The sequence below is a fragment of the Lupinus angustifolius genome, chromosome LG04 (genome assembly GCF_001865875.1).
Source record: "Lupinus angustifolius cultivar Tanjil chromosome LG04, LupAngTanjil_v1.0, whole genome shotgun sequence".
Taxonomy (NCBI): Eukaryota; Viridiplantae; Streptophyta; class Magnoliopsida; order Fabales; family Fabaceae; genus Lupinus; species Lupinus angustifolius.
The window spans coordinates 19,527,986-19,555,765 of NC_032012.1; the positions used below are offsets into that span (position 1 = coordinate 19,527,986).

Here is a 27,780-nt window from a genome sequence, read left to right on the forward strand (position 1 = left end):
TTCAACGGTTGAATATGTTCTTGACATACTCATGAACAACATACTTCAATATCATCTACATCCATTGGTTGAATGTGAAGAGATTGAAGGTTGAAAGAAGAAGAAAAGATGATGAGAGTAACTTACTCTCCAATCTTCAACTTGCCAAGCTTTTTGCAAAGTGTTAATGTATGAAGATACATGGGTATTTATAGAGTTGTGGGGTGGGAGAAATCTGATTTCTAAACCAAATTCCCAAGGCAATCTAGCAAATCTAAGAAGGTTAGTGAATCATGGGTTAAGTGAATGATTTAGGGGATTTGGTGGTAGTGAAATCTATAAGATTTAGTGGTTAGATTTTGTGAAGTGACTCATGCGACGCGATGACTTCTACGAAACACGCACGATTAAAACCATGCTCGAGTATTGTCGGCCAATATTCGAGTAGTAAAAAATGATCGCCCAATTTTACGTTACGGTTGTAACTTCGAATTTCGGCATTCCGAGTGAAAATATTCTAGAAAATCGTTATAGACCAGCTCAGGGTCTATCTTGACTCGAAATGTGATTACAAAGCCAATGGCGCGATCGGAATTCGATTCCGAGTTACGGAACTTAAAAACCACTTTTTGAGCCGTACCGGGTGAGATTTGACCTCGACAGTGGTCCAAAACCGACTGTCTCCTCAAATCATGAAAATTTACCACCAAATTGGAAATAGAATTATAAGACTAAAACTCAACTACCGTTTCGTCTAATTCTTTACCGAAAATTCCCAGAAATTCATTTTCGAAAATATAATTAATAAAAATATTAATAAAGTCTTATAATTCAAGATCGTAAAATTCGCGGTGTTACAAAGTTCACACACTTGATTGGCTTTGGAACACAATAAACCTTGAGGAATCATCATATATACATTCTCTTTTAGGTCACCATGTAAAAATGCGTTGTTAACATCAAGTTGATGTAACAACCAATTTTCAGATGCAACAATGGCCAAGACAAGCCTAACTGTAGTTAGTTTGATAACTGGTGCAAAGGTGTCAAAAAATCAATACCTTATGTTTGATCATACCTTTTTGCAACAAGCTATGCTTTGATCATACCCATTTTGATCCAATTGGGACTTTGTCTACTGGCAAATCAACAATACTCCAAGTGTTATTTGTTTCCAGTGCCTCAAGTTTAGCTTGCATAGCATCAATCCGTTCGGGATATTTTATGGTTGTGTGTATGATTGAGGTTCAGTATGTGTAGAAATGGAAAGAATATGTGCAAGATGGTGAGAAGAAATGGAAGAGTAGGATAGTACATAAGAAAGAGGACGGGTAACTTGTGGTGAGTTTGTGATGGCCTGGTGAAGGAAATTGCAATGGAAGTCATGCAAGTATGTAGGGGGTGACAAATTCTGGTGGATTTTCTAATAGTTTGATGGTCAGAAGATGTGGATTGAGTGTGTGGAGGAGAAGCAGGATTGATGTTTGGTTGTTGGACTGAAGATGTTGATTGAGGAGAGAATGATGGAAACTGTTGAGAATCAAGAGGTAAGTTGTTATGTGTGGAAGAAGTGTTGTAATAAGGATCATAAAGAAGAAAGTCAGAGGAAGAATCAGAAAGAAATCCATCAGATGTTGAGACACTAGTTGTGTGATGGTAAGGAAATTGATCTTCATAGAACTGAACATTTCTAGAGATGAAGATTTCTCTAGATTTTAAGTCAAATAACACATATCCTTTCACACCAATCTTGAATCCCAACAAAACACATTTTCTGGCCTTAACATCCAACTTGGTGCGATGACTCAGTAATGTGGAAGCAAAACTCAAGCAACCAAACACCTTAAGCTCATGAAGGTTTTGTTTGCAGTTATAGAGCATTTCATATGGAGATTTGTGTTGAAAGTTGGAGTTGGAATTATGTTAATAAGAAATGCAGCATGTTGAACAAAAAAAGACCAAAAAATGTTTGGAAGATGTGCATGGAAAAGCATGGACCTAGTCACATTAAGGAGATGCATATGCTTTCTTTCAACCACTGAGTTTTGCTGAGGAGTTTCAACACATGATGTTTGATGAATAATGCCAAGATTATCAAATAATGAAGGTAGTTTAAACTCAATGCCATTATCTGTTCTGATTATTGTAATGACTTTACTAAACTGTGTTTCAACATGAGCAAACAAACTCTGCATTAACACTCTTGCCTCTGATTTATTTTTCATGAGATACAATCAAGTATGTTTGCTGTAATCATCAATGACAATCATTAAATATTTAAATTCATTGATGGAAGAGATGGATAAAGGCCCCCAAATAGCCATTTGGATGAGATCAAATGGTGTTAAACTTTTATTTGCACTGTTTGGGAATTACAGTTTAGTTTGTTTTTCCAAATGACAAAACTCACACATTTTCTTAGCATCAAAATGAACATAAGAAAAGTCTATAAAAATGTGTTGCAATACATCAATAGAAGGATGTCCTAATCTGTAGTGCCACAAATCAAAGGCAGAAATTCTACAAACCGAATTAACCAAACAGATCTTCTCCATACATGGTTTTGAAGGTGTGTCAAGGATGTACAAATTCTTCAACACTTTAGAATGTCCAATCATCTACAAGGTATTGATATCCTGAATCATACATTGAGAATCATCAAAAATCATTCTGCAATGTAAATCATGTGCAAGTTTATGTATGGATATTAAGTTGAATTTGAATTTTGGAACAAATAAGACTTTGTGCAAGAGAAAATTCTCAGAAAACTTGACAATGCCTGAATACTTTGCTGAAACTATGGATACATTTGGAAATTTAATGATAACTGGTTTGATTGAGTAATATGACATGAAGCTAGATAAACTAGGACACACATGATTAGTAGCTCCACTATCAAGAATCCATGGATGGATGTTACCTGAGTCCTTGTGCAGATCAATTTCATCAAGAGGCATGATACAAAGTTGATTGATTTTGCTTTCTAATGAGCCAATAATGTTTGCACTGCTGAACAAAGATGCTAACTCTACAGGACTGAAATTCAGTGCAAGTTTTCTACCATTTTCAGTGCTCTCAAGTTCATTTTCATTACTCGAGTCAATCATATATGTGCTTCCAACATTGTGCATTTTCTGTTTGCCAAAACTAGGTGGGAATCTGTGCTTGTGATAACATACATCAGTAATGTGTGTCTCTTTTCCATAATATGTGCACACTTTAGGATTGTTAGTTCAAGTTGTGCCATAATTTATTCCCATTCCTTTACCTCTGAATCTTGCAGGAGTATTTCCTCTCTCTAAAATTCCTTTCCATTGTGCATTCATATTCGAATTAAACAGAACTTTCATGTTTGCACTAACTGTTTGGCTTTCTTGCTGTTACAACAGGGAGAACGCCTTATTGATGCCAGGTAAAGATTCAAGCAATAGAATTTGTGAACTAGTTGTACTAAATTCTTCATTAGTCCTTTTAGGACACAAATCACATATTCAGATTCTCTTTGTTCCTTAATGATCTTTATCATTTTGCATTTTCACTTTACAACACAAGTACATGAAGGTATATGTCTTAATGCTTCTAAGTCTTCCCAAACAGTTTTCAAATCAGTAAAATAGTTTGATATGTTCCTATCACCTTGCTTAATAGAATGTAATTCTTGCAATAAATCTGAAATACGAAAATGATCACCTTTCGAGAATCTGTCTTTCAAATCTTTCCACAGCTCATGAGCATCTTCAATATAAGTCGTGCTTTGAGCTATTTGCATGGTTAAGCACCTTGTAATCTATGAAATCACCGCGGTGTTACATCTTTCCCAATCATCAAAGATCATGCATCAATGTTGTTCCATCAACAAATTTGTATTTGTTCTTAGAATGAATTGTAATTCATTCCATCTAGCTGTGCTGAAACAAGAATCGCTCCTGGATTTTCTCCAGGATGCAAATAGAAAGAATTCATAGGATTTTGAATTTCATTGTTGTTGAATTGCAAATTTGTTTGATAATCTGCCATGAATGAATTATAAAGAAGAAGAAGAATAAGAAGAATGGAGATAAGAGAAATTGAGAAGAAGAAGAAGAGATTTATGAATATGCGCAGCGGTATTCAGAGCAAATTTGCTCTAATACCATATTGGATTTTGACGGAATTCATCATTGATTCAGCAAAGCTAGGACCAAATGAGATACTAGAAATGTATTTATACAAGCTAAAGAGAAAAGCCTAAAGAGAAGGAAATAATATATAACTTGAACAGGATTGATGCATAGATACAATCACTGCTTTTAGGCAATATTTCCAATATAATAGTCTATCTGCATAAAAAAATTTCTTTAAAATTATCATTTTCAATAAATTTATGAGATGACTTGAAGTTACATTTCCCCCCTAATTAACTCAACTCACGAAGGAAGCTAAATTCCAGCAAAAGACTTATACTTAGAGAAGAGCAAAGGTGACATATTTTAATGAAAGAGAATGTAAAGAAAGAAAATATTTTTCTTGTCTAATTTTTAAAAAAAATAAAGGAGGAATAGAAAACGTATATCATATAAAGAGATTTTAACCATGTATTTTAAACTAAAGTGACTTATTGTCAACAAATTTAAGAACAATGAGATAACAATTAATTTAATAATTCTATATTTTTAAAAATATTGAACTATAGGACATTTCAATCCATCACATATCCATAAAATCTTCATTGAAGATAATATAAAGAGAAATGTGACATTTTAGTTCCTCATATTTTTCGACTTTACCAAGTTTGTCCCTGATAAAACAAAATTTCAAATTTAGTTTATAACAATTTCAACATGAACTCATGTTAGTGCTTCTGTCTATATGTTGGAAATATATTTCTATATTTATGCCCAAGATCCAATCTGTCATTAAGTACAATTAAAGTAATTGCATTTATTTATTTTATCATATGTGTTATTTAATTAAATAAATTATGTGATAAGGTGTTTGATTAAAAATTAGAGACTTGTTATTATAATAGACATTATAATAATGAGAAACATGTCTTTTATAATTTTTTGGTCTTAATTGTTCTTGATCATAGAATCATTGAAAATATGACATCATTGACTCAGATAGATAAATATATGTGTGATAGTATTTATTCGATAAATATTAATAGATCTCATTTATTAAATTACACTTATAGGTAATACTTATGTGGATATGATTATTGAACTGACTCAACTGAGAATTTCTAATGGTTATGATTACCTTAAATTGTCAATAGGAAATTCTCAAAAAGAAATGAAATAGTATCATTTGACCTGAGATTAACATAGTAATTAACATATTATTTATCATGCTTTGATTTCAGACACATAATGTCTCATAACATTATTTGAATGAACATTGTGTATCATTAAATACTTGTGGAATTAATGATTAATCAAAAAGGAATTCATCAACTCTTGATAATGAGTTTGAGTTCTATAATAAAATAAGACATTGGCCAATGTATTACAATGAATAAATAAATGAGTTTCTTTGAGTCATCATGACAACTTAATAAAATTTGACAATTACACCATACTTCAAAGTTAGCCCAGAGATGTAAAGATGAGAGTAAATATTTTAATTAATCTTCTAGTGGTTCTCGAAAGTAAAGTATATATTACTTTATGTTTAAAAAGGTTTGTAGGCGCCAACCTTGCTTACTAAATTAATTTTGTTAATTTACTATCAGCTTAGTATTAAATATATGTGGTCATACACTAACGGATGTTCTAATCTTTGCTAAATAATTATATTGTTTGATAATTAAATTGGAGAATTTAATTTGATCAAATAAATAAATTTATGGAATATTACTTTAATTCTTTGGTAGCACCAGGAATTAATTAATAAAGAAAACATTCTAAATTATTTATTTGTAGCTGAAAATGAAAGATGAGTTATTATGTTAATTGGTTTGCAACATTTCAAATATTTAGGTCCCACTTAAATAGTTTTAATATTTATAAAGATATCACACAAGATGAAGAGGTGTCTTTTGATTTATCAAAGTGGAGGGAATTTCTTGTTGTTACTACACTGCACTGTGCATATATATATATATATAAATATATCCGTGCAAAAATAGAGTGAAGATAGAGGGATATGTGTTTTTTCCCAAATGCAATGAACTTCAGAGAGAGAAAAGGAAAATGTTTCCTCAAGGTGTGCAGTATTGTACAAACGAAAATTATGTTATCTTACATACAATCTTTTTCTCTTCTTTATTTGCCACACATATAAACAAAAGAGTTTTATGAGTATTAAATCTTCAATTTAGAGTGTTCTATTTTCTGTTTCATTGGTTCAAAGAGTTGATAGTAAATATTGATCTTGGTGTAAATACACGCTTGAATCTTCATAATTTTAAAGAAAAACATAAAGATCCAGTAACTACAACCAAATATACATTTTATATACATTTTGGTTATATATAATTTTAGACATAAATAGATCTATCACTATATCCATTATTTAACATTAATGGTATGTTCTATGTGGATCATTAACCGCTGGGCGAGAGAATTTCAATCCACATAGGCTGTGTCTGACACACAATGACGTGTATTTGTTTTAAACCAACATCATTTTGACTTAGATTTTATAAAAAAAATTAACTCAATGAGATGTCGTTTTAGATTTACTGGTTCTTTGAACTCGCGCGTCAACATCAGAGCTAGACTAGGAACCAATGGGTTGATCGCGCTTGACAAACTGCGAATAATTGCCCAAATATGACAACCTCTGTGATCAAAATTATTTGTAACCTTCCCAAAACGATGAATTATGTTGTCTGCCATTTCTCACTGCAGTAACTAATGAACAATCAATTTCAATGGTTTTAGTACTATATTCGTTTGAAAACATTGATAACTGAATCAATTAAAATCAATATTCAATACTTGCAGTATGTCAGTAATCCAATCGAAAACACAAGAATTGGCATAATTTAGGAATTGAAATCATTGAGATAAAAATCAAAGGTTATAAATCAGAAACAAAACATAGTCGTTAATATGATCAGATTGAAAGATAAAAGTTTGAATCACGAAGAGGCGTATGTTACCGTAGTAAGAGCAACGCTGAAGAAGAAGGAGAAGGGTAGAGAAAAAATATTGTTGTTGTTGTTGTTATTTTCTGAGTGACATGAATCCATAAATTCTTGAATTATATCGATATGGGATGAGAAAAAAGTTTAACTGACCTTGTGGCTTGTAGATCCAGGATTGTTTTGATTTGACTGAGTTCTCGGATAATGGAAGGAAGAAATGAGACTGGAAGAAGAAACCAATTTTTTTCTAAAAAATAAATTAAGCCTAAACCAGTTTTAAAAAATATTTTACATGTCAGACACAGTCCACGTGAATAGAAAATGATTCACCAAATTAACAGTTAATAATCCACATGGACCATACTGTTAAAATCAACTAACAGATATAGATTAAAAAACTAATATAGATCTATATTAAAATTGTTGAGGATTTAATTCATAATTTCATTTTATTATGTAACAATTTATTAAAGTCGAAAAACACGATCACCAAGATATCACGTTACTCTAATGTAAAAGGAACAACAATACAATACTACATCATAGTTAATAAAGATAACCCATAACAATGAATTGTATAGTTCATGTATCATAAAAGTATATCACACCTCAACATCATAATATATTAACCCAACATCTTTAGTCATCACCTCCTGGAACTTTAACCAATGAATTCAAATTTATGCCTTTTAACACTTCACACTTGATAAAGAAATCTATGCAGCCCTAACATGTTTCTATTATACTCATTAACAATGAAATTAGGAATTGAATTCCATCTAGAATTAGTTCTAGATTTTACGCCAAAAAGGATCAATTTGTCAGTACAAGAGTAATCCTCTTGATAAATGTGAGTGATTTTCCACTTCATGAAATCCAAAAATTTTATGCATCTATACCAATCATTTTGGAGCTTTTAAGGAGGTTTGGATTTTCCTTTGAAAATCAGAATCAACTTCCAACCATAAATGTAACCACCCTTTCTTGTAGGCTATTTTAATTGCTTTAATTGCTGAACGAAGTTATGCATAAAGAGCCTTCTGAATGTTTAAGTAGGAACCAAATCGATGGAAAAAACTCCTAGAAGAGAGATAAATTGCATGTTTTAACCATTTTTGTTGGTTTTCAATAATTGATTTGTTTTTTCCCTTTTATTAAGTATATTTGCGGTTGATTAACTTCATAATTTCTACATTTTTTATTTTGGTTAGAATTTATTTAGGTTTTGGTTTGGCCTTTTTGTTTAACATGGTTTGTTTAATGGTGATGGAGGGGTTAGAAAATCAATTAGTAAAATCACTAAATTACAATAACATATGTTGATCGGGTCAATTTTTGAACCCAGACTCAATCCTAGACCTAAAGCTAATTTGACCATAAATGTTGATTGAGTCAGCTTATGAACATGAATCTGACCTTAGACCCAATAAAATATAATACATATTTTTAGATAGTTTTCTCAATGTTATTTAGTATTATAGAAATAAAATTTGACATATGAAATAATGTGTATATATATTGTTAATCGTGTATATATGATGAAAAATTAGAGAATCGACGATACTTTGACCAAAGAGATGACATTACTCTGTACATAATTGAATGTAGACAAATACAAACATGACGAGTGAGTAACTATGAGACAAGTCCGGACCGGGACATGCTTGTCCTATACCCGACCATAAGTATTGATCGGATATAAATTTTAAACCTAAACTCGACCATAGGCTTGATGAGACCCAATCTTAATTAGCTCTAGTCATGATCGAGCCAAGTCAATGAGCGTGTATGATTTGGTCCTTCTCACCCTTAATTTTAAAGGTATCTAATGACAAAGTGTGAACATGACTAATATTAGTGTAGTTTATTTAACATATAATAATCAAATTGTAAAATACACTATAAACACAAAATTGAACAATATAAATATTTAACAATATTTGCTTGAGGTTGTTGAAAGTAGATATTTAACATTATTACTTTGAGTGAGTGAATAGACATTAAACAATACTACTTTAATGAGCGCACTATTAAGTGTTCGATTAATTTCTACCATACTTTGCTTAAGTGAGCGCCATAGAAAGTGCATATTCAGCAACAATTACTCAAGAGAGTACTATTAAATATTTATTTTCTATCGTTGAATGACAATCTTAAGCGTTATTGTCTTACCATCTTAGCCTAGTGTAATGACTATATTTTCATACATTTGAGTTTCGTTTATCTTGTAAGTCAATTAATTAGTTATTTTACCTTTAAAATTAATTAGTTATTTTACCTTTAAAATTAATATATAAATCATAATGTTTCTCAACATAAATATATCATATAAACCACATTAACCTAACGGGCGAGATCCTCTTGCCAACGAAGACAATTATAGAAATAACAATTTGTTCGACAGAAACAAATTAATATTATTTGTTTAAAATATGAAGAAAAAAATAGTTATTGCATTGAATTGGTAAGAGGACGTGTGAGTGAAATAGAGAGCAAAGTTTGCCGAACTCAATGAAAGTGCCTTCATTCCCGTGAAGACTTTTATTTTATTTTATTGGTTTATCTTGACTATGTTATTAATTTGATACACAACCTTTTATGACCCTTCTTCATATGCTAACTTTTTCTATTCCAAATTAACATCAATTATTTGTTAAAAGAAATCAACAACCTAAGATGCATAGATCTGCAAGCTGGAACAGGTTTTCTGATGATTATTTCAAACACGTGACAAGTTCTACTCCTTCTAATTCAGGTCGTAGATCAACTTCTTTGTTTGATGGCAACAACGTTCCTTCATATAATGATCCAATTGTAGAATTGGCTAAGAGAGAAAGGGCACGTGTTAAGTTTGCTGAAAATTCAGTTCATATTATCCCTTTGGTGCTTATTGTTTGTGCCATTATTCTTTGGATATTTTCAAATCCAGGTGAATGACATAGAATAATAACATGCATTCTTCAATTCTTGTTCATTGATGTATGTGATTTGATCAGTACATTATTTTTTAAAATAAAATAATCAAAGCCAAAGATGTACTAATTAAATCGATCGATACATAAATGTTGTATTCTTTGTAATATTATAAAAACTTAAAATTGTCCCCAATTAAATTTTGGGGGAAATTACACTATTTTTTTCTTGTAATCTGCTTTACTATATTTCACACCCATTTTGTGTTAGACACTTATGTAATACATGCCTATATAGTCACAATTAAACTTTCAGATGATTGTATTATTTGTTGTGTTTTTAAGTTACTTTATTATTTAAATAAAATTTTAATTGGTAATACATATAGCCTGTATAGACATGATATGCTTATAGTAGTTTCACTTTAGATATGACTTAAGATATTATTACTTGCATTTTTTCCCGAAAGGATGTTGAATGAGATTACATTAATTATCATAAGAAAATGTGAGGTTGGCTTTTAAAATAAGAAAGATATCAAATGTAAAAAATACCAAAGGCTAATGGAAATAATTTATAAGTGTAAAAGATTTATGAATTATTGTTTAAGGTCTTAGAACTCTTCGGTGATTAGAGTCTCTCCGGTCACAGTTGGATCCAACAAAGATCAATATAATTTGCCCTTATATTTTCTATTATATATAGCTTGTTTATTTATTTGGTAATGTTTAAAGAAAAACAAGTTTGAACTACGTACTTTATTACCCATTTGAATTCTATGACTTGATTAGTCTAAGTTTATGTTTCTTTAATAGATGTGGGAACTCTAGGAGATCCTATTGGAGCAAGAATTGAAGGATTAAGTCTTGAAGGAGAAATTGAAAATGATAGTGATGGTACTCAAACGGGTTTCTTACCACTTGTGAACTCAGAAGACACATCCACAAAAGAACTTGAAGCTGAAAAGGTTTCGATAAATCTAAAGAACTTTTAGTAAACATATGTTTATTGTTTAAGTTGATATTGTTTAATATGTGATAGATATGGTGAAATCTCAAATTTTAATAAGAGAAAGAAAATTGGAAGGCTGAAGTTAGTCACTAATGTATTAAAAAGTATAGAAACAACTACATGTAATATTTGTTGCTTGGATTTTTCTTAACTATTTCTCAAAATTTTCTGTATGAAGAAAAGCATTTTTATTATGTTTTGAGACCAACGATATTTTTAATGAAGAAAAACCTTCCTAGAAGTGATTGTGAGTTTTTACTATTGCTATATTTTTCTCTTGTGTTTTATGTTTGTCATGGTTGTACTACTTTTGTTTTAACTCTGAGCATATGATGAGTGATTACTCTTCAACTCTTCTTACAAAATGGGGAGTGTAATTATTATGATACTTAAGCTGAAAATTTAATGAATAAAATTATTCTAATTTATAAAATTAAAAAGGATTTTGCTGGTTATAAGTGATGAGACTATGAGGAATAAATATCATGAGAGTTAATAAAAATGTTTAAGTGCATGTGCAGACACATATTTTTCAAAACTAAGCTCTTTCTTAAATGTATCCATTTTTACCATTATCATCAACTAAGCATTTGTTGTTGTTGGTATCATTTTAGAACCTGTGCATGTGCTGACAAAATAGTGTCAAAGACCAACCGGGTACGGGTTCAGCAACACGTGCAATTAAAAATATGGCACTTATATATACCTTAGAAAAGATATATAGGTTTTTATCACTAATTATTAACAAGTAATGTTACAACCGGAATGGATCGAGGAATCTGACCAGTTTGATTATTAACCAGACTTAAAAATATCTTCAGTTTATAGTTTTAATTGAATGAGGGGTTAAATCATTTTAAACCGAAGAAACTTCGGCCCAGTTGTGTTGAACTGGAATACCTGGGAAGTGAATGAGACATATCACTTAAAATTAAAAAAATGGAAAATTACTCTGATGTTCAGTTTTATTTCAGTCCAAAAAATGGAGAAATATTACTTTTAATTAGACATAATTATTAATTATATATGAAATTATCCGGTCCGATGGATGGTTTAACCGTTCAAACCAGTTAAACCTAATACGAGATCAATAAAGTAAAATATTTTTTTATATCTATACCATATAAAGGAAAACTTCTTATAATACCTATATGGTGTAATTATCTCTTACCTATTTTGCCATTTTAGTTAACTAAAATTACAATATTTTCTCACATAATAAAACATGATAATATCATATACACTCCAATGTGGGTCGGCAAGCACAAAGTGCATGCAACACGCTAGTACTATATAAAGAGAAAACATGGTATAACTACCACAAAGGTGTAATTTTCTTTTTCCTATTTTGTCCTTAATACTTTTTAATTTATACAAAAAATTATATAATCATATGTAACCACCACCAACATATTCACATTTCTCACCTTAAATTGATTATTATAATTAAAATAAAAAAATATAAAGTAAACTAAACACAAAAAATGCATTCAATTTCTGAAAAAGAAATATATAAAAACTGAATAGGTAATACCATGTAATATTGACCGGCACGAAGTGTCTGTCGACATACTAGTATATAATTATACTTATGTAATATCTCTCCATCTTATTTTTTGAAATGGAATAAAACAAAATATTAGAGTATTTTTTATGTTTTTTATGTGAACCGTCAGGTTTAATTTCCAGGTTATTCTTGTTTAACCAGATTTAATAAGATCAGACTAAAATTTACCGAGTTTTAAAGCAATCCAACTCAAAATTCAGTTATGACTATAAATCAGAATCATTTTCAAGTCGAGTCCTCCAAAACATTAATTTTCTTGACTATTGCTTTGCTATAAGATATGATCAAGAATATTTTTATAGAACTTTTTACAAAGGTACTTTTCTATTTGTATCTAACATTTAGTATTTTTATTATTTTCTATTATTAAATGTTTTGACCATTTTTGGTTTTTGTTGTTTTCAACTTGACTATTGATTATATAGTAATATTTTTAAAAATAATCAATAAAAGGTAACTACAATGTGTAATTTATTTAAAAAAGTTGTATATATAGGACCAAACTATTATGAAATTAGCCTCACATACTTGTAAATGTTCCCAACTCGAACATATTATCTTAAGTGTTAGGATATATGTGGGAAATAAAAAAACTACTATTAAGTAAATAGAATAATAAAATATTTCTTAATACTTATATATTGTCAAGAGAAAAAAGATGCTATCAAGCTCACGAGTTGGGTCAGTCATACAATTTTTTTAAAGTGAGAAATTTTTATAAGTTTTTGCTCTTGTTTAAAATTTGAATGGAAGTCTTAACGTCTCAGACAGGTATTGGAAAGAGTTAAACCTTGTGCTTTTGGTGGTGAGTGATAGAGGTGACCATCTCCCTCATTATGGATCCTTTGTAACCTTGACTTAGCTCCTTCTGTGTTAATAAAAGCTGATCAACATATTGCTCTATCTGTGTTGGTCAACAATAAGATCCTTTACATTTGTGCTATCTATGCACAAACCAACTATATCCTTCGTAGATCTCTCTGGTCTGATGTTCAAAAACTCATATCTGACTTCCCTGGGCTTTGGTGCTGTATAGGAGACTTCAATGTTGTCCTGGTGCTAATGAGTGTAGGAGTCTGAGATTGCCAGCTAGGATTCCTTGTGCTGAATTTCATGCCTTCATTGACCAGGCTGGGCTCATTAGTCTCCCAACCTCGGGTGCTCAATTTACCTGGTCCAACAGAAGAATTGGTAATGCCTCTACTGAAAAGAGGCTTGATAGAGCTTTGATAAATGATGATTGGTTACATGCCTTCAATAATACAACTTGTAGCACTCTGCCCAGACTTGCTTCGGATCACCATCCTTTGTTGGTTTTATCTAATCAACAGGTGTAGCCTAGGCACTCTTCCTTTAAATTTCACAAAATGTGGCTGCTAAACTCTGATTGCAGAATACTAGTTGCTGAGGTTTGGGGAATTCAGGTTCTTGGTTGTCCAATGTATGTTCTATCTCGGAAGCTCAGGAATCTGAAAAAAGAGCTCAAGATTTGGAATCAAAATGTGTTTGGTAATATTCACCAAAGAGTCAACTCTGCTAAGGCCAATGTGGATGTTATTCAGAACTCTATCAATGACCATGGCCCTGACTCTAATCTTTTGGAGCAGGAAAACTTGGCCCAATCTGAGCTATTGCTTGCCCTTGAGGTATAGGAAGCTTTCTGGAAGGAAAAAGCAAAGATAAATTGGCACTCTATGGATGATAGAAACACGAGTTTCTTTCATAGATTAACTAAGATCAGACAAGGCACCAAATCCTTATCTATGGTGACTCTATTTTAACAACTAAGGAAGATATAGAAAATCATGTGCTTGATTACTACACCAAACTCTTTGCCTCTCCTAATATTATAGTTCCAAACTCTCTCATTCAGGATGTAATTCCTAGGCTGGTCACTGACTCTGATAACTTAATGCTAACCACTATGCCTTCTTTAGCTGACATCAAAGATGCAGTGTTTGCTCTCAATGAGGAGGGTGCCCCTGGTTCAGATGGTTTCTCTGGTTGCTTATTCCAAAATTTCTAGGACATAATCAACAATGAGGTGTGCAATGCTGTTATGCAGTTCTTCAAGCAGAGTTGGCTAATGCCAAACATCAACTCTAACTCTGTCATCCTTATCCCAAAATTGCATGGTTCTGATAGAATTGAGGACTATAGGCATATTGCTCTTGCTAACTTTCAATTCAAAATCATCACCAAAGTTTTAGCTGATAGATTAGTTGTTATTGCTCCAAGAATCATTTCAAATCAGCAAAGAGGCTTCATTAAGGAAAGACAGATAAAGGATTGCATCTGCCTTGCCTCTGAAGCAATCAATATGCTGGATCACAAGGATGTTGGGAGCAATTTAGCTATCAAACTTGACATCAAGAAGGCTTTTGACACAATTGAATGGACCTTCCTTCTTGATACTCTTCAAGCTTTTGTCTTCAACTCTAAATTTATCCACTGGACAAGGGTAATTCTTAATTCTGCTAAGCTCTCAATAAATGTCAATGGCAATAATGTTGGTTTCTTCAACTGTACTAGGGGGTTAGACAAGGTGACCCTCTGTCCCCCTTACTTTTTTGTCTTGCAGAGGATGATCTGAGTAGGGGAATTATAAAGTTGGCTACAGAGAATAAAATTAGCACAATTCCGGGTCCTAATAGAATGCAATCTCCCTCACATGTTCTCTATGCTGATGACATCCTAATCTTTTCCAAAGGTATTACCAATGAGCTTATTTGTCTTAGGAAAATTGTGATGGATTATACTCAAGCTTCGGGTCAACAGGTTAATCTCCAAAAATGCAGATTCTATATCACAAATGCTACTCCTAGGAAGATTGATTCTCTGTCCTCAATATTAGGCTTTACTAAGGGCTCAATTCCTTTCAACTAACTAGGGGTTCCTTTGTTCAAAGGTAAGTCTAGGAGAGTTCACCTTCAGCCAATTGCAGACAGAATCCTTGCTAAGTTGGCTACTTAGAAAGGGTCATCTCTATCAATAATGGGAAGAGTTGAATTGGTAAAATCAGTCATTCACAACATGATTGTTTATAGCTTTCTCATCTACAAGTGGCCTAGTGGTTTGCTTGATTTTGTGGACAAGGGCATCAGAAATTTCATATGGTCAGGGGACATTAGCAAAAAGAAAATTGTCACAGTGGCTTGGAGCATAGTTTGCACCCCTGTAAATGAAGGAGGGTTGGGGCTGAGATCTCTCAAGCTTCTGAACAGAGCAGCCCTGCTTAGCCTGGCTTGGAAAATGAGGTGTGATAATCAACATTGGGCAGTCTTCTATAGGGAAAGATTTGGTCACTCAAGGGATCCTTCAACAAGGTTCTTTAAGTCTCTATTTGGCAGGGTATTAAAGAAAACTGGTCTACAACTATTGTGAATTCTATTTGGCTAGTTGGGAATGGAAAGGAAATAAACTTTTGGAGGGATAATTGGTTAGGGGAACCTATGGTGGACACTCTCAAAATCCCCTCCAACAATCACAATTCCCTATCAGCTTCTGTGGCTGACTTCACCTTGAATTCTAAATGGATTATTCCTGGTTCCTTGCATAGGAATTTCCCTGAAATTGGCCAAGCAATTGCTAACACTTCCAGATCCAATGACTTAGACAAGCTAGTGTGGAGGCACTCTCATGATGGATCATTATCCTTAAAAGATGCCTATACTTTTGTCTCAAACTCTGCTACTACTCTCACTTGGTGTAAACATGTGTGGTTTAAAGTGATCCCCCCTCACATTCCTTCATACCTTGGAGAATTATCCATGGGAAGATGCCCTCTGATCACAACTTGCAAAAAAGAGGTTGTGCTCTAGCCTCAAGATGCAATTTCTGTAACAATGCTATTGAAGACACGGATCACATTTTCCTTTCCTGCTTCTTTGCTACTGAGCTTTGGAATTGGATCATGTGGATTTTCTCAGTCAATCTGAATGTGACCTCCATCAAAAACCTTATTCTGTCTTGCAGAAATAATTTCTCCAACCAGGCTCAGCAACTCCTCTTCATTTCAGTTGTTCACACAATATATGCTATTTGGTTTTGCAGGAACCAAATTAGATTTCATGACAAACATGCTTCTATTAATGGTGCAATTTCCAGGATATCTAGGGACCCTTCTTTATCTGGAAATTATTCTACAGTCTCTGGCAATCCTTCTCTTCAAGAGCTCATCTTGCTGAAGCACTTTAACATAAGCATCAACTACAATTGTGCTCCTAAGATCACAGAAGTGATTTGGCAGAAACCTTCAAATGGTTGGATCAAGGTGAACACGGATGGGGCTGCCTTAGGCTGCCTTGGTCACACTGGTGGTAGGGGTGTCTTTAGAGATCATAAAGGGTTATTTCTTCATGGTTTTGGTTGTTACTTGAGCATCCAAACTGCTCTTCATGCAGAGCTTTTCTCGGCAATTAAAGCAGTAAACAAGGCATACAAAAGAGGGTGGTGGCATCTGTGGTTGGAAGTGGACTCAGTGCTGGTTATGGACATTTTCATTAGCAAATCTAAACCTCCTTGGTCCCTACACAATGAGTGGACTTCCTGCAAAACAATCTTGGATTCCATGACTTGGAAAATATCTCATATCTATCGTGAAGGAAACTCTTGTGCTGATAAGTTGGCTTCTCATGCGGCTAATTATAGAACAAATTTTTCCTCGAATTCTATCCCTACTATCATCCTTAATGAGTTCAATAGAAACTTATTAGACCTTCCAAACTATAGATTTAGAAACTTGTAACTTGTATGTTCTCCTTTGGCTAATATATTGTGTGCATTGCACACTTGCTTAAAAAAAAAGATCGAGGAGAGGAATAAGATGAGTTTTGGAAAAATTAAATAATAAATAAACAGTAAATTAATTTAAATTTTCAAAGTAAAACAATTTTCTTTTATTTATTTTTATTATTTTCCCTGCAATGTTCCTTTTTTTTCCCTTCCTCGCCCAAGCGAGGCCCCTTATCACTCAAGCGAGACATCATTAAATCCTGGTTTTCTTTTCTTTTCTTTTTTTCTTTACTTTTTCCGCCCAAGCGAAGCTTTTGCTCGCCTGGGCGAGAAATCTCTCCCCCAAGCGAGAGATTTCCAGAATTTCATCGAAATCCTGGGCTTTCTCGCCTAACCGAGACCCTTGCTCGCCTAAGCGAGGCTTGCTCGCCCAAGCGAGGCTTTGTCGCCCAGGCGAGGGAGTTCCAGAACCAAAACTTCCCCTCGCCCAAGCGTAAGGGACTTGGATAGAATACCAATTTTGCCCTTTTCGACAACTGAAACACATTTAAACATGATTTTTCAAACACCTGCACCCAGAAAAGTTCCCAACAACATTCATATACAATATTCAACACATTTCATCAACAATCATATATATTCAAAAGCATTCAAACATAAAAAATCTTTTGGGTTTCTTAAAACCCAAGTTAACTCCAAAACCTTTGAGATGGTTTAGGAGATCTGGGTGTCATATTCGGACACCACTATGTCACGATGTGTTCTCTCTCACCTTAATGAAGCGTGCTTTAACTCGTCAACTAAGGGTGGTTTGGTTTCAAGGTTCGAACACCGAAATCTTCGTAACTGCCACAATAAAAATCCGTTAGTTTCCGATATTTCTAAAATCGTTACCAAAATACTTAAAATCATTTCTCGTTTTCCCTTTCGTGATCATACATCCCTTTCATCCATTTGGTCCAACATCACATGTTCTTGACCATCCTTTTTCATCGAAAGTTCGTTCACGATTTCCATCCCTTTTAAAGATACGGTTTTTAGTAAAACTACATATTCTGATTTAAGACATTCTTTGATAATCTTACCATTTTACAGTAAGTTATTCAAAGTATCATTTAAGAGTTTTATGAGGCATTCATGTACTCATAAACCTTAACATACTTTTTAGCCAAGATTTCTACTTTTCCAACTTGTTCCAAGCCATGTTTTTAAGGCTAACAACAAATAGAATATACACACATTCTCATTTTTCCAAAACACTTCCTAAATGTTCCTTTGATTTTATCATCATCTCCTTTGGCTAAAACAACAAAATGTATGTAATACAACATTATAACAACTTCATGAACACAAGTTGTTCATGATTTCAACAAAATATTTTCACGAGTTCAAGAACAACACCATTTTCGGGTTTGAAGAGAAAATGAGTTAGAAAGCGTCTTAGAAAATTTCAACGGTTGAATATGTTCTTGACATACTCATGAACAACATACTTAAATCTCATCAACATCCATTGGTTGAATGTAAGGATTGAAGATGGAAGAAACAAATGAAAAAAATGAGAGAAAAGATGAAGAGAGGATTTTTACCTTCTCTTGAAAATTTTGCAAATGAGAGAGTGTGAGAGTGAAGTGTGAAGTGTGGAGTGTTTAATGAGAGAATGAAATCAGATTTCCCCCTAGGCAATGATGAAAATCTCCTAGGGTGGCTAATGATGATTTCATGAGATATGGGTGAAAGTGATATGAGATTTGCTTTATGAAAGTCAAATTTCACATCCCAATGCAAAATGACCACTTCGCGGACATGATCTTAAACATGCCCGAGTATTATCGGCCAATACTCGATCGGGTATTATAAATCGCCCGATCCTAATATCCGATTACAATTTCGGATTTCTGCATTCCGAGTGAAAAATATTTAGCAAATAGGTATGGACCATCTCAAGGTCTATCTCGACTCGAAATGTGATTACGAAGCCAATGACGCAATCGGAGTTCGATTCTGAGTTACGGAACTCAAAAACCACTCTTTGAGCCATACCGAGTGGATTTCGGTCCCGACAGTGGTTCAGAACCGACTGTCTCCGAAAATTTTCAAAATTTACCACAAAATAGGAAATAAAATTACAAGACTAAAACACAACTAGAGTTTCGTCTAATTCTTTACCGAAAATTCCCAGAAATGCATTTTCGAATATATAATTAATAAAAATATTAATAAAATCTTATAATTCAAAATTGTAAAATTTGCGGTGTTACAGTTGCAGACTTGAAGCATGAAGGGAAGACTTTCAAGATATATGGCACTATTTAAGGTTTCATATTAGGATATATTGATGGTAGTAGTTCCAATTAGATGCCTATATAATTATTGTAATATTGTTTTACCACGTGATCATCTATATTACTAAGTAGGAACAAAACGGGCATATTTGAGTGGCAAAACAATTTCAGTTTTAAGAGGAAATTATTATTATACCTGCTCATCAATTTCAGTTTTTAAAAACCACTTCCTCAATTCATTAGAAGTTTAATTTGGTTTGTTGTAACGTGCATTTACCTTGAATATGTTTAAGGGGGTAATTCATTATTCTTTGATATCATACTTATTTCTTCTTTTAGTTTTCGTTTCCTTATTTATTTTTTTAACTTTAATTTCTATTTTGTTTTGATGTACTTTATAAAAAGTGTGTCATGAAATACTTCACTCACCGTCATTGTTGTTACTATATAGTAATGATATTCAAGTTATGAGACAAAAATTTGATTCATATTGCACATTTTCAAATTAAATTGTAAAATTCATAATTACTGCTTAATTTACTCAAGGTAATAAAAAATAAGCATTACATTAACCATAACAAAGTGACATTATAAAAAAGTGTGAGCACAAAAAACTTGACATTTTCTTTTTGGCTTTTGGTGTGATTGTTGGTTATACATTCGCCATTGATGGTTTGGCCTTTTCGCTTATGAGTCACTGAGATAGTGGTTCTGTATCCAAATGATTGTGAAAAGTTCTAAAAGAATGTACTATTACCATATTCTTTTGCCTTTTTTTTCCTGTTTTTGACAAACTATTTCATATTTGTCTTCTATTATGTGTTATGTGTTACTTCATTTTATATCCTTGCCCAACAGGTCTTATGGATGATTCTGCTTGATGAGAGATGTTGTAGAAAGTTGAGATTGGAGGTGAGATATGTACAAGTTGTCTTTCTTTTTAAATACAAGAATAATTTTTTGCATAAAATATTGGTTCTCATACTTTCAATGACTTCAATTCATACGTATGAAAGTCTTCTCACACTTTCAATGGCTTCAATTTATATTCATGAAAGTCGTCTCGCATTTGTCAATTGATTTTTTCATGTCTATATTTCTATTAATATCATTATTTCAAGGTTGTTGTTGTTCAATGTTATATTGATAGTCATTTTAATTTTTAAATTCAAACATTTTTCAAAATCTATTGTTTTCACTGTTTATGATATTGAATTATTGATTCTAATAAATTCAATTAAAAGACAATTATTTTAGAAGGATTTGTATCCATGATTTGTGGTAAGTGACATTAAATTTGCATTTATGGATTGAACATTTTAGACAATAACATAGTTTAGTGCATACTTATATATTAGAGTGTTATGTCGATGCTACTTTTATGTTCATTTTAATGGAGTTGAGGTTAAAAGATAAATTTTATTATAGTTTGTTTACATGGGTATATGAATTATTTCAATGGAAAAAACCATGTGTCTTATTAATCAATAAGAAAAAATGACTTTCACAAGCTAACTAAGAGTGGAGGACCACATATCATCATTTGTTCAGCAAATGCTTGAATGAGTCTAGGGTGTTAGTTAACTATTATTTTATTCTTTAAACTTAATTATATTGTATTAATTTTATAAGCCCTTAAAATTGTAAAGTTGTAAGGGATAAAAGAAAAACATATCAAAGCATGAGATTAGATCATATATCAAAAATTGAAAATAAACATTTAACAACTTCAATTATTTTCAAGATAAAAGACATAACAAATCACAAAATAAACTAAGAGTCATGAATATAAAAAGTTGAAATGACATACTGACTTGGTTTTTCAAAAGGTCTTTCCCATTCTAATCAGGCATTATGTGGAAGTATAACAACGGGCCTTGGAAAACCAATGTTAGCTTGATTTTCTTCATAAACCAACTTCAAACATTTTGCACAACATTTTCACTCTAACTTCTCTTTTTTCAAGTTTGTTGTTGATGATGATCATGTTCACAAAAACATATTCTAACTAGAGATTAATATTACTTTCGTTTGGTGCACAATTTATGTTGCTATTGTGCTATTATTCAAGAGGTTAAAAATTTTTATCACTATAAAATATATGTCAACTAGAGGTAATGTGGAAAATGAATTTACAAGGAGTGGTCTTTGAGATTAAAAGAGTATTTACAAATCAAAGGAGTAGTCACTAAAGTTAAGTAGTCTTATATGTCTTCTCAATTTTCTTTATAAAATGTACACATGTTAAGAAATCTTATGCTAAAGAAAGTATAATATGAGGGAAAGGATATTAATATTTATCATTATTATAAATTCTTTCTCACTAACTCAAAAACTATATCAGTTATTTTCATCAATTATTTAGTATTAACTTAAGCAAGTTCAATTGTTGTAGCTTCTCCTAGGTGCATGTTTATTAGTATTTATTATTGGGAGATGGAGAAATTTAACAATTTTTTCATCAATGATAATCATCTCAAGGCAAAGAAGGAAAAACTATGTTTAGTAAATGGAAGAGATTTATATGGGTGGCAAAATCAATGGATTTGACTATGCAAATGGAATGTTTTTGACTTAGTGACAAGGATGTTATTATGATAAATGTTAGTAATCTTTCCTTTGTATTGTATTTGTTTTGCTATTGGTTTTATATTTTGATTTTTTTACTATTCCAAACATGATTGTGAGATTATTTTTTATTATTGCCTTTATTATTTAGTATAGTAAGTGTATAAATTATTGTAATCATATGAATATAAGGTATTCAAATATAGATTATAATCAAACTTTCTCACTCCAAATGTTTATAACATGTAAAAAGCGAAAACATAGTATCAAACATTCAGAATGCGGGTTGACAGACAAGGGAGTCACCCTAATCATAAACTTCACTTACAAAAATAATTATGAGTCACTCAATTATTTTAATGCTTAATAAAAAAATAATTACACCAAATGAATAAATTGAACTGTAGATTACAATACCTAAGACAACTTACTATATTTAATATTTATAGCATGTAGACTACATATTACAAATGAGAGGAAAGTGGCTTGATAGGCACAATAGTGCCTTTCAACACGCTACTTATAATAAGAATTATAATGATTTAGGATATTTGTTATTTTTTCTTATTGATATATTATTTGTGTATATGTAGTCATTAATTGTTTTAAACAACTTGGGTGAACCAATAAAGTACTAAATAATAGTAAAGTTGAAAAATTAAAATTAGTTTGCTCTTTAACTTCTCAAAACTACAAATAAATAGAAATAAAACAATTACTCAGTGAACTCACAAATATTTTTAGACAATTTTATTCTCTAACTAGATAATTATTTTAAAATTGATGAACTATTAATTTCTATCAAACTTAATACAATTTGTTTTTGGTTTCCCACAGGTATTCTCGCACTGGAGGCAATCATGTCCGAGTCGGGAACATCCACAGGTATATGGGGCTAACTCTCCAACGGTCATTTTTTCATCGACAAGACTCGAACCCGGGTTCTTGCTTAAGGGGAATCAAGCATGTACCACTTGAACCCGAGTACTTACTTCACGATGAGGATAAAAAGCTCCCTCTTCTGACATCTTTGAGGAAGTCTGCTGGCAGAATCGAACCTTAACTTAATATAATTTATTTGGATGTATTTATCTCATCTATATTATATGTACGAAATTAAGATTCACCGTATTGAAGGATTGTGATCGTCTATTTTATAATGTAATTTCTATATACTATATATAAAGGGAAAATATGGTGAAACTACTAGTATAATGTAATTTTGTTTTTCCTATTTTGTCCTTAACAATTTTTAATTTATACAAAAAATCATATAATCATATGTAACTACCACCAACATAATCACATTTCTAACCTTACATTGATTATTATAATAAAAAAATATATAAAGTAAACCAAACACAAAAAATACATTCAAATTCCAAAAAAGCAAATATATAAAATTGAATAGGTAATATCATGCAATATTGACCGGCACAAAGTGTCTACCGACAAACTAGTATATAATTATACTTATGTAACATCTCTCTATCTAATTTTTTGGAATGGAATAAAACAAAATATTAGAGTATTGTTATCTTTTTTTATGTGAACCATCTGGTTCACTTCCTAGGTTATTCCCATTTAACCTGGTTTAATATGATCGGATTGGAATTTACCGGGTTTTAAAGCAATTCAACTCAAAATTCAGTTAAGACTGTAAATCAGAGTCTTTTTTAAGTTCAGTTCAGTTCTCCAAACATTAATTTTCTTGACTCTTTGCTTTTCTGTAAGATATGGTCAAGAATATTTTTATAGAACTTTTTACAAAGTTACTTTTGTTTTTGTATCTAACATTTAATATTTTTCTTATTTTCTATTATTAAAGGTTTTGACCGTTTTTGGTTTTTGTTGTTTTCAAATTGACTATTGATTATGTAGTAATATTTTTAAAAATAATCAATAAAGGTAACTACAATGTGTAGTTTATTTAAAAATGTTTAGGACCAAACTACTATTAAATTAGTCTCACATACTTGTGGATGTTCCCGGCTCAGACATGACTGTCTCTAGTGCGAAGATACATGTGAGAAACAAAAAAACTACTATTAAGTAAATAGGATAATAAAATATTTCTTAATACTTATATATTGTCAAGAAAAAAAAAGATGCTATCAAGTTCACTAGTTGGGTCAGTCATACAATTTTTTTAAACTGAGAAATTTTAATAAGCTTTTGCTCTTGTATAAAATTTGATTGAAAGTCTTAACTACAGTAAATTAATTTAAATTTTCAAAGTAAAACAATTTTCAGTTACTTATTTATTATTTTCCCTGCAATGTTTCTCCTTTTTAATTATTATAATCTATACTACTTAATAAAGCAAAAATATCAAATAACTACCCCTCCATGGTCTAATTTATAGCTCCCAATTTTATCCACCTATCTTCTATTTTCTACCAAAAAACTATATACACAATATTTCATGTATTCACATTATTACTTAGTTTTCAAAAACTATGATGTTTATTGTTTTTTAACAATCTTCTTAGAATTGTTGAAAACCTTCCTTTTAAATAAGTTTTTAAAAAAAAAACTAGCACGTTAAAAAAACTCAACACATCTAAGAGTTTTGGAAGTTTTTAAGTAATAAAACATATCTTCTCACTATTACTATCATTTTTACTATACACAATTTTCACTTTCCATTTTTATTCTCTATCTTCCTTCTCTTCCAAAAGGTATTTCTCCCTTCTTTCCTTTTTTTCTATTTTTTTCTTCTCTTCTACAATAATGTACTAGTGAGAATTAACAATGATTATACTTCATGATAACATAATTTATTCCATGAATGAATACAATAAATAAATATTCATCATTCTCTTTCCCTTTTTCTATTTTATTTGTAGTTTACATTAATAAAGTTATGTTGTTACATTGGTTAATTGTGAAGATGTGTTGTTGAACCAGGAAGTAGAGTTGTTGGAATACTACCTCCTCGATAAGAAGAGAACATTGTTTCAATCAAGATGAGTAATGCATTGGCACTCCCTTTTGGTGTTGTAATCGGGTGGTATAACAAAGAAAATACTAATTTTCTTGGAGGACACTTAAAAAGCTCATAAGTCTAATAACTTGATTGACTTTTTCTTAACCGGTTCTAATAGAATCTTCACCAACCTACATTCACATTGATGGGTTAGATCAAGGAGTTCATTTTTAAACCATTATCTAAATTTATACCCCAATATTCAATATATTACTTAAAATAAGTATGTATGGCTTATGACTTAATAGTGCTAAATAATATAGTTAGTTAGTTTTTTAAATGGTAAAATAGGCAATCATTTATTACTCGATGGGTACTTATTATATGTTTTCCGTTTCTCTATTAGTAAGTATATATACTATACATGTATAGATAATTTGATGGTCATGGTGCATTTTATGCAGTGTTTTATTGTGTTATTGGTTTTGTCAAAAAAAAACATTACATTCCCACATTTCTATTTATCCATGTATTTTCTTTCACTTGCTTTATAATCATTGAATTTTTCAATGGAAAAGTCTTTTGATGTGTGGATGTAGAATATAAAGAAGATGTAAAAGTATTGACATTAAAATTTAACATTGGAGGATCATATTCTTTTATCAAAGTGAGTTATTGGCAAAACTTTTGATACATGAAAATGTTAATGCATGCTTTTTCTTAATTTGAAGTATTTATTCTAAGAAAACAGTGGTCAAATGTTTTAGGTTTAAAACTTTTTCTTGAAGATGTTGATGAAGTTTTCCATGCCGAAGTGAAAGGTATAAGTGGTCATTTTATTCATACATTCATTCATCTTTTTTTATGTAATTGAGTTGAAGTTTATTACACATTCCAAGAGGTTGATTAGTTCATGCCCCAAAATGTATTTATGATTTTTCATGCATAATATCTTTTTTGTATTTACCTAAGTTGAAGAATGGAACAAGGTTCAAGAGGTTGATTAGTTCATGTGTATATATTACATGTATATGTGGAAAGCGGTTTGACAAGCACGGGAGTGTCTGTCAACACGCTAGTAAGAATCATAATGATTTAGGATATTTATTGTATTTTCTTATTGATATATTATTAATCTATATGTAGTCATTAATTTTTTTTAACTACTTGCGTGAACCAATAAGGAAGTAAATAATGGTAAAGGTGAAAAACTAAAATTAGTTTGCTCTTTAACTTCTCAAAACTACAAATAAATAGAAATAAAAAAAATACTCATAGTGCACTCACAAATTTTTTTGAAAATTTTATTCTCTGACTAGATAATTATTTTAAAATTGATGAAGTATTAATTTCTATCACACTTAATATAATTTATTTGGATGCATTCGTCTCATATATATAATGTACGAAATTAAGTTTCACCATATTGAAGGATTGTGATCGTCTATTTTATAATGTACGAAAAAAGATGTTATCTTACTATATACTTACTACATATAAAGGGAAAATATGGTGTAATTATCATCATGGTGTAATTTTCTTTTTCTTATTTTGTCCTTTACACTTTTTAATTTATACACAAAATCATATAATTTATACACTTTTTAATTTATCAAAGTCTCAAAAGAAGAGAATAAAGAAGAAAGGAAACTCGGGAAAGATTTATTTTACCCGTATGGGTGGCTATCTCAATACCTCCCAATGAGAGTGATCTTCTGGAATTGCAGGGGTCTTGGAAACCTTAGTACAAGGTTGGTGTTAAAAAATCTTTGTCTCTCTAATAAGCTAGACTTGGTTTTTTTGACTGAACCAATGATTCCTCATACTGATGTGAATAATAACTTCTGGTCTGAGTTGAAGTTAAAGCTATTTGATGTGAAAGATAGAGGAAATCAACTGCCTAACATTTGGGGTTTGTGTAATTCCAATCTTTGTCCTGTTGTGCTAGCTAATGCTAGGCAACATATCTCAATCTCTTTAAACTATGAGAATAAGTGCTTTAATCTGTGTGCAGCTTATGCCCACACTAATTACATTCAGAGAAGGCAACTTTGGTCTGAAATAAATGACCTAATGTTGGAGCATTGTGACCCTTGGTGCTGTATTGGGGACTTTAATGTGGTCCTTGGGGCAAATGAGAGTAGAGGTCCTAGGATTCCTCATAGTCTTCCTTATGAGGAATTCAAGGCCTTCTTGGATAGTGCTAACTTGATCCATCTTCTAACCAGAGGATCTAAATTTACTTGGTCTAATAGAAGAAGGAGTCATGCCCTCACTAAGAAAAGGCTTGTCAGGTCCATGTGCAATGATGATTGGCTCTCTCTTTGGCACCAAGTCACTTGTTGTACTCTACCTAGAATTGCTTCTGATCATCACCCCATCTTCCTTCTGGCCTCTTCTGCTACCACAAGCAGACCTGCTCTTTTCAGATTTCATCAAATGTGGATTAAGCACTTGGATTGTAAAAGGGTGGTTGAAGAGTCTTGGAGACAGGGGATTTATGGTTGCCCTATGTTTGTTCTAGTTCAGAAGCTGAAAAGGTTAAAATCAGTGCTGAAAACTTGGAATATAGAGATCTTTGGTAACATTCATCATAAAGTTCAGAATTCTCTAGTTGCAGTTGAAGCAATTCAGAACTGTATTCATAATTTTGGGCCTCATCTTAAGTTGTTGGAGCAAGAAGGAGTGGCTCAAAGTCAATTGATGAATGATCTTCTAATGG

General features: G+C 31.6%; 1 protein-coding gene across 1 annotated transcript; it reads left to right on the top strand.

The window, feature by feature from the left end:
* On the top strand, nt 9,685-11,174 carry LOC109344867. Its single transcript, XM_019583597.1, has 2 exons — nt 9,685-9,980; nt 10,780-11,174. Exons 1-2 carry the CDS (start codon nt 9,728-9,730, stop codon nt 10,956-10,958), a joined length of 432 nt encoding a protein of 143 aa, XP_019439142.1. The 5' UTR covers nt 9,685-9,727; the 3' UTR covers nt 10,959-11,174.